The sequence below is a fragment of the Euprymna scolopes genome, chromosome 36, assembly GCF_053919585.1.
Source record: "Euprymna scolopes isolate OS-2025 chromosome 36, ASM5391958v1, whole genome shotgun sequence".
Taxonomy (NCBI): Eukaryota; Metazoa; Mollusca; class Cephalopoda; order Sepiida; family Sepiolidae; genus Euprymna; species Euprymna scolopes.
Window position 1 is genome coordinate 73,054,952 of NC_136517.1, and position 9,073 is coordinate 73,064,024.

Sequence of the window (9,073 nt, forward strand, 5' to 3'; positions counted from 1 at the left end):
ATTATAGGTTTTAAAGGAATCCAATTGATTTTATTGTAAAAAAACTTTTTTCAAATAAAATATATGCCTGTATTAAATAACCTTTCAAAAAAAATGTAAATGTTTTTCAAAAGAAATTAATTTAAAAAAGATAAGGACAATGAGTGAAACAAACATGAAAGTAAAAAAAAAAAAAATCGCATAAATTTCTTAAGAATATTTTAAAGGGTTTTTAGACAATATTTTAAGGCTTTTTAGAAAATATTTTGAGGCTTTTTAGACAATATTTAAAAGTTTTTAGACAATATAAAACAATATAGAAAATTAAAATATTTCAGATTTGCATTAAATTTGATCCAGTTACAAATGATTCTTTGAATTTCAATTTCTTTTTAAAGACTCCTTATGATCAAGAGTTAAATTTGAGACATTTTCTAGAATCAAAATCATGTAATGGATTTTGATCAAAAGTTCTAGGTTTAATTAGATCATGATTTGAATTTTCATAAGTGGACATAAAAGTGGTGCAAAGCTTTCGTTTAGGTAGGTGGAGTTAACTTTATCTGTCCTGGGATGGGTATTGTTCTAGTTAAAAATTAGAGAGAGAGAGAGAAAGAGGATGGAAATGCAGGTGTCTATTTCCAGACATAGTTCACACGATAGTAAAACAAGAAACAATAAGGAAATGAAACGAGGTCACCAATGTGTGAAGAGAAGAAAGGAAATTTAACGGCTATTTCAAAAATAACCGACTTAAGAATGTGATTTGTAACTTTTGAGGCCATCTTGATTGGCTGGATTTTTTTTTTTTTTTTTATTTGTGGCAAGTAGGAACATGTTTTTTTAGGTGTTACTTAACATTAGTTAGATAACATTCTACAACCTAAAGATTATATAAGCCTCTTAAACAGTACCTCCGTCATTATACAAAACAAGTAAAAACTGCTTTATTGTGAAGGTATGCTGAGAGTACTTGAGATATTAAAAAAAAGAAAAAAAGCAACTTGTGTTTATTAATAAAGACTATGCAGTAAATTAAGTTCAACTGTTTCATATACAGCTTTCGTGAAGATGCAGGTAGATTTTAAAGACTGACAGAATTCTTTTGAATGCATGTTATTTTCAAAGTAATAATACTGCTCCATTTAAGGATACTTTGTTAAACTTTAATTCACCCCAAATAAGGCACAATACAACACTGACATGTAAGGTGCTACTGTGAATTAGTGACCAGATTTATAGGAACATCTTAAGTGGGGAGTTGTGCAGCAAGAGGTTTGTTCACATTACAATTTCTGCGTGCTTGTACAATAGGGGAAATGGAGCAGGAAGGGAATTCCAAAGTCAAGTGGTTCAAGAAAAGAAGCTACCTTTACTATGGAAGTGTATGATTTAGTTGCTTGTCAAATTGGTCAGGTGTATTTATATTGAGGGGGGTACAAATGCAGCTAGTTTGTTGGAGCACATTCCATTGAATTACTTGTAAAACAAGCACAGGAATGCATCATTATAGTGATGGGACAGGGGCTGGAACTTGGTAGACAGTGTGGGGTCTATTAAATTAGAAACTATTTTTCTCTGGATGAAGAAAATATTATTATAACTGTATGTATGTAGGAAGTTTGTGAGACTAACAGGATTCATATTAAAGTAATAAATCCATGTACAGCAATGTCGACATCTTAAGAAATAAAGTCCACCTGCTGATGATGCCAATAGTCAAAGGCCATGGGGAGTTTTGTTTGCACACCAAGAAGTGTTTAAAAAAGTGACAAAAATTCGTTAGGCAACTTGGCTTTCTTGCTGTCATAACATGTGAATGTGATTCTTTATATTAGATTTAAGAAAAGGTACCTAGCTCCTGAGACTAATTTTGATTGGTTGAATTGTCTGAAACCAATAGAAATTGAGTATTTGATCCAATCCAATTGTCTGAAACCAATAGAAATTGAGTATTTGATCCAATCAGTACTAAGCATCTAAGTCAAGCAAACATTGAATGATTTGAAGATTGCTTCTCTGCATTGTTGTTGCTGTTATTGCTCGTATTACTGCTACACATTCAAACTCACTTGCCTAACATCGTGCACATGCTATATCTGTACAAAAGTTGAATTATAAGATAAGCAGTAGGAGGTGATGACTAACACGAATAATAATAAAAAAGGGGTAGGAGATAGAAAGAAGGGCAGAGTGGATAACAAATTATATTCATTGTAAATACATATACTTGCACACAGAATCGTTAAACCAGAAGGAGTGGAGGTCTGTTGATTTTTTACTGCCTCTCTTATTCTTAACCCATGCATACTGACAATATCATCCAGCATGGACTCTTCTACTTAACATTTTAACAAATGATTATCAAAAAAGAAATATATATTTACGTGTGGTTGGCATAAAAAAAGCTTTATTTTTTTCAAAAGTTGCCAAAGAGTTAGCATTCATCTATTATGACATTACAAGAGTTTCATAAATTTTTGTCTATTTTCGTTTGAAAGCAGCAGCGGCAACAGTAACTGCTGTTGATCTATATGAATATATGTATGAAAATGTGATAGATGTTATTGTTAGTCAAAAATTGTTATATCAAATAGTAAAAAAAAATTGTTATATCAAATAGTCAAAAACATTGTTATATCAAATGTGTCAAAAACATTGTTATATCAAATGTGTAAAAAAAAAAATTGTTATATCAAATGTGTAAAAAAAAATTGTTATATCAAATGTGTAAAAAAAAATTGTTATATCAAATGTGTAAAAAAAAATTGTTATATCAAAAGTGTAAAAAAAACATTGTTATATCAAATGTGTAAAAAAAACATTGTTATATCAAATGTGTCAAAAACATTGTTATATCAAATGTGTCAAAAACATTGTTATATCAAATGTGTAAAAAAACATTGTTATATCAAATGTGTCAAAAATTATATCAAATGTGTCAAAAAAAAATTGTTATATCAAATGTGTCAAAAAACATTGTTATATCAAATGTGTCAACAAACATTGTTATATCAAATGTGTCAACAAACATTGTTATATCAAATGTGTCAACAAACATTGTTATATCAAATGTGTCAACAAACATTGTTATATCAAATGTGTCAACAAACATTGTTATATCAAATGTGTCAACAAACATTGTTATATCAAATGTGTCAACAAACATTGTTATATCAAATGTGTCAACAAACATTGTTATATCAAATGTGTCAACAAACATTGTTATATCAAATGTGTCAACAAACATTGTTATATCAAATGTGTCAACAAACATTGTTATATCAAATGTGTCAACAAACATTGTTATATCAAATGTGTCAACAAACATTGTTATATCAAATGTGTCAACAAACATTGTTATATCAAATGTGTCAACAAACATTGTTATATCAAATGTGTCAACAAACATTGTTATATCAAATGTGTCAACAAACATTGTTATATCAAATGTGTCAACAAACATTGTTATATCAAATGTGTCAAAAATTGTTATATCCCAGCAAAGGATGCACCATAGTCACTTTTGCTTGATTAGAAGAATGTTAGCATTCTCAGTCCGTGATTCTGATTCTATTAGAGATGGTGACCATGTCGTATATCATATGCAGAATTAAAATTGCTTTGGACAAAATATTCAAACAATATATAGATGTACACATATTCTGTCCTTTATATGACTTGTTGCACTTTGCTATTTTTGTCAATAGATTTGATTTAGAAAATACTTATTGTTTTTATTTAGCTGTTGGGCATCCTTACCAGATATCATCTGCTATCTCATACATTTCAACAGAGAGAGGTTCTCAAGATTTTAACTGTCCCTTTAAGTGCAATTGTTTATATCTCTTGCTCTTGGTTCACTGGGTATATTTGAAATTCTTTTACATGATTGACTCCTTTATTTACTGAAATAATGGAGATCTTACAAAGATTACATTTTTTTTTTCAGCTTGTGCATGACCTTCATATTTCGTTATTTTTCTCCCTCTGTCCTATTTAATCTGGCACTTCTAAGGTTGCTTCTTTCTTCTTGTTCCATATCACTATGTCAGTCAGTCCAACCAAGAGATCTTTTAAAGACTCTAACCGTTCCTTTGAGTGCAATTGTTTGAATTTTTTTGCACTTGGTTCACCGGGTATATTTGACAAGTAGTTTTTGAAATTCTTTTTCATAAAACTGGTTGCTCCTATAATTACTGGAATGATAGAGATCTTCTTAAGATTCCAATTTCTTTTCATGTCACACATAAGACATTTTCGTATTTTGTTATTTTCTCCCTCTCAACTCTGTTAAGCCCAGCATTATTAGGAAAACTTCAACTAGGGGTGCTACTTTCTTCCTCTTGTTCCATATCACTATGTCAGGTTTAATAGCTCTATTTTATAGGTACATAGCTGTAGAAATTGCATAGTCATAAGGGATTGTGCATGACTTATTTCAACTGTTCTCTCTGGTACATGTTCCCAAGACTTGCTACTGCATTCAATATTCAACTTTTTACAGATGGTCAAATGGAGATATTTACACACTCCACTGCTTCGCATTATCTATGTTTGTGTTTGTTCAAAAGCAGCAGCAGCAAGGAGGTGACAGTGGCTAAATGGTTAACGACATAGATTAACAACCAGGGTATGCCAGGTTTAAATCTAGTTCATTTCATAGAAACGCTTTAGAGATGTTGGCAACCTTCATGTAGTACCTCCAGTAAGTATCCAATATCTTTGCAGAAAGAATTTTAACTAGAAAGATATCAGGGCAACTAATACCAACAATAATCATCTGATTAATATGAAATGAAGAAATAATGCTCAGTAACAGTAATTGTAATGTTCATATATTTATGAAAACATTTAACAATTCTTGATTATTTAATAATATAATGACTACTAACCTGGTCATTGTTGGTCTAGTTTTATTTAAATACGTCACAAATATCTGGAAATAACTTAAATAAAATTATATGAAAAAAAGAAAGAAGTCTGTTGAATTTGGTGTAGTACATCAATGATGATACTTTTCGACAGGAAATGTTTTGATAAAAATGCAAATTGATTTAAATGTAAAAAAAAAAAATCACAGAAAAGCAGTCATTTGGTGTTAGGGTTAGACATATGAAATTAGAATATTGCATATTTTGTTAAGATTAGAAACGTGTGGGGAGAGAATTTAAATTAATTTATTCGTGTGGGGAGAGAATTTAAATTAATTTATTCGTGTGGGGAGAGAATTTAAATTAATTTATTCGTGTGGGGAGAGAATTTAAATTAATTTATTCGTGTGGGGAGAGAATTTAAATTAATTTATTCGTGTGGGGAGAGAATTTAAATTAATTCTCTGAGCACGTGGTTTATTGCTGAAATTCACCATGTAGGAATGTGCAAAAAAGTTTTAAGGTCATGAAAAATGAAGACATTTCATTCATTTATAAGTTGTTGTAGACAAACAATAAAGCTGACAAGAAATATATTGTTGCCATACAAATAAAAATGCACAATGTATTTCTGCAAAGATTTACATTTTCTTTGTTACGTTTTGTCACAAAATCTTGTGTTCACAATGAGATTTGAAGGTGCTTTTCCAATACGTGATCTATCGAATTGTTAAGGTTAATGGGTAGACCACATAATGGAATGTAAACTGATTTGGGGTATTACCTTTTCTTACCCAGGGATTCGAAGCCTTTTTACCAATTCTAACCTAAAAAAAAAAGCCCAATTTTTCCCAAAAAGAATACAACTCTAGTCCATACAGAAATACCTACATAACCTTTTAAAAAAATCTTGATTCCTGATGACCATATTGCAATCTGGTTGTGGGGTTGGCGGTGACCCCCTACCCCTGCCACAAAAAAAAGATGTCCTTTGGTACTTAAATATGTTTATCACACAAAATACATGTTAAAATATTCCTCAGATTAGGGATTATTATGTTTACACATACATGCTAAAATAAATAAATAAGAAATCCATCCATCTTACCTGGTCCTTGCCATTTCATGGAAAATTTAAATTTAATTAGATTTGAATAAACTTTACCACGAAATAGCAAGGACCAGGTAAGATTTATTATCCTGATGATGCCAACTTTTACACAAGATTAATTTTGCGTGGAATATTCCTCAACATGATATAACAAGAAGCATCATATTGACTACTCCTTTGAAATTAGCAGGAGGTGGGCTTCAGGAGAAGCTGACCGCTGGGTCAGTTTGAAATTTATTCTGAAGACTTCACCAAAAAAGACTACTATTATATACAAGTTTTCAAATGATCCGTTTAAGGTGAGATGTCTTCCACTTCTAAGAGCAACAAATAATGAGCCAGTTTTTCTAGTTTTCCTTAAGCAACAGATATTCTGAAACTTGAAAACACCATAAATATTGATATTACATAACAAAACATTTCACATTGACCTGTTACATGGTGGTTATATTGAAGCCGTAAGCTCCTAAAATAACTGCCAAATTTTATCGATTTGCAAGCATTGAAAGGCTTAATTAATCAACCGTACTAATTTGTTGGATTTTTAGCAATTTTTCTTTTTGCAAATATTCTGAATTATGATCAAAGATTTTTAGAACAAAATTTTATTCTAGGTTTTCTTTTAAGAGTGGGGGTGGGGCATAAGATTAGGGTTCTTGTCTAAAATTCCCTCTATATTAAAAAAAACAAACAAAGAAAAATATGTATGGTGTATGTTACCCATAATGAAATGAAAATATCATATTCCAAAAATTACGTAAATTGATCAAGCAGTTTTATTTTTAATCAAATGTTATGAGTATCCGAGAAGTCACCGTCTCGCCCTCCATTTTGAAAAAAAAAAATGTTAAGAAACAACGGGAGATAACTCAACAATTCATACTTATTAAAATTATGTTGTAATGCCTACGAATTCTCATTAATCGCTTAAAATGATTTTCTGAATGAATACAACTACGCAATTTTTTGGAATATTTTCATTTCGTCATGGATGCATACATCAGACTTTTTAAATTTTTTGTTTTTAATATATAGGAAGGGGGATTCTCGACAAGAATTAAGGTTAGTAGTAAGGTTAAAGGAGAGTATGTTGGTTCACGTGAACTTTGTAAGGGGAGCGCGAAAGGTTCATGTGCACCGAGTATTGTTGACACATCAAAGCTAGTGCATCTACCGCTAGTCGAGTCGCTCACTCAAAAAAAGATCTCAAATCTAATAGGTCCCATACCATCAACCCAACTCCAACTCCTGTCTCATCATCGCACTGTTGCATCCCTGTTCCTGTTTTACAAGTTCTTTAATGGAATGTGCTCAGATGAACATATAGCACTTGTGCCCTCTCGACGTACATATTTCCGACAAACCCAACAAGCAGCAAAATCCCACTTCTTCACTATTGAGATCCCTAGATACTGGCAAGCCTTCTACTCTGATAGTTTCTTCTCTTGAACTGCTACTCTGAAATACCCTTCTCGTTTCTTGCTTCATTGACTGTAATAACCTGCAGAAGTTTAATGTAATGTAGACACAGACAACTTCCCACGGTCCTGTTAGACCACAAGCTCGGTAGCCATAGTTAGACCCGTTCCAAACGTTTACGACGTTTTAAGTGGCAATATGCTTGTTGGCGCGAAAAATAGGAAAGTCACCCCGTCGGTACTTTTGCAGTTTACGTACGGCCCGTGCTGAAATAAGATTTTGGGTGCATATTTAGATTGGTACTTATGGCGACAATTGAAAGTAAAGAAAATACAAAATCTGTATGATGTACGTACCAATACCAGTCACGAAACGAAGATGAAATATTTAAAAAAAAAAAAAAAAAAAAAAATCACGTAATTTCTTGATCAAATTACGTGATTTTTTTTTTAAATTCAAGAAAATTAAATTTTACGACTAAGTCGAGGTGTTTTCGTCGGCCATGATTAAATCCAATGAAAGAAAGAGAGGGCAACTCAAATCGAAGTATCAAGGTGAAAAATCAGCCTTACGTTCAATGCAGTTTAGTAGTAAAATCGTTAAAAATCGTAAATTTTAATTTTCTTAGTTTGAAATAAAACTACTTGATCGATTTACGTGATTTTAGGAATATGGCATTCGTTCTGTACGTACTCGTTAGAGAACTTGTTACGAGTACAGTCTACATGTACTCGGTACGTCATTCAGACTTTTCTGTTGCCACCAGTGCCAATCTGAAAAAGCACCCATTTTAAAAACCAATTATAACATGGAAACTGGGGCCTTGTCACCTATTCTAATCTTTTACCTAACAAAGAAAAAAAAAATACTAAAACATATCATAAAACTTTAATTAAACTTGGAAATACGATTTAAAAAATAGCGCGGATCAGTAAGTGCATTAGGACCAATACAAGATATTGTGAAACTTGAATTTAACTTGAAAATATTATTTAAAAAATAGCACGTTAACATAAGTGCATAAAAACCAAAAATACCGTAACAATTCTATCCAAAATAAACAACCGTGCGTAAACTGCAGAAGTACCTCACAGTGGGACTGAACAATAATAACGAAGACTGTCCGAGAACAAATCAGCCCAAAAGCAGCCGAAAAATAAATAGTAACGCCCAACATACGGACCAACATAGTCCGGAAAAAATAAACTAAACTCGCAGTTAAATAAATACAATAAATTATTTTTGTAGTTTGTTGATAATAATTTAGTTGTGTTATTTATGTTTATAATTAAAAGAAAAAAAAAAAAATGCCGACGGACGAACGAAAAGTCATTCTTCAACAAGAAAAAAGTCATTCACGGTTAAAAACAAATTCAAATCTCGGCGGTTTTTACCTGGTTTGTTCAATAAAATATTTCACGTAACAGAACAACAGACTCAGAATATTAGAATTGAATAAGAATAAAAATTTTTTACCACGAGCTTGCTTGACATTCGTCATCTCCTTAAAATATTCCAATAACGTTAAGAAAAAGACGTTTTTTTTTTTTAAGGGTCCAACTTTAACTTGTTCGGCGAATTCTTGTTGAGACTTGATCACAAAAAAACATTTCGAAAACAAAACATTTGTTTGCGTCCTCAGTAACGGCGCATGTGTATAAAGAACAACGGTTGCCTTTGAATACAGGCA

General features: G+C 31.5%; 1 protein-coding gene across 2 annotated transcripts in view; it reads right to left on the reverse strand.

Annotated features, from left to right (window-relative positions):
* LOC145260595 (uncharacterized) overlaps positions 1-9,066 on the reverse strand; it is a 58,291-nt gene extending 49,225 nt beyond the window's left edge. For both annotated transcript variants that reach the window (XM_080118871.1, XM_080118870.1), the window contains exon 1: positions 8,860-9,066. In XM_080118871.1, coding sequence (XP_079974997.1) covers positions 8,860-8,884 — 25 coding nt within the window. In that variant the 5' untranslated portion in view covers positions 8,885-9,066. The remainder of the gene's footprint in view (positions 1-8,859) is intronic.
* Positions 9,067-9,073: the final 7 nt, after the last annotated feature.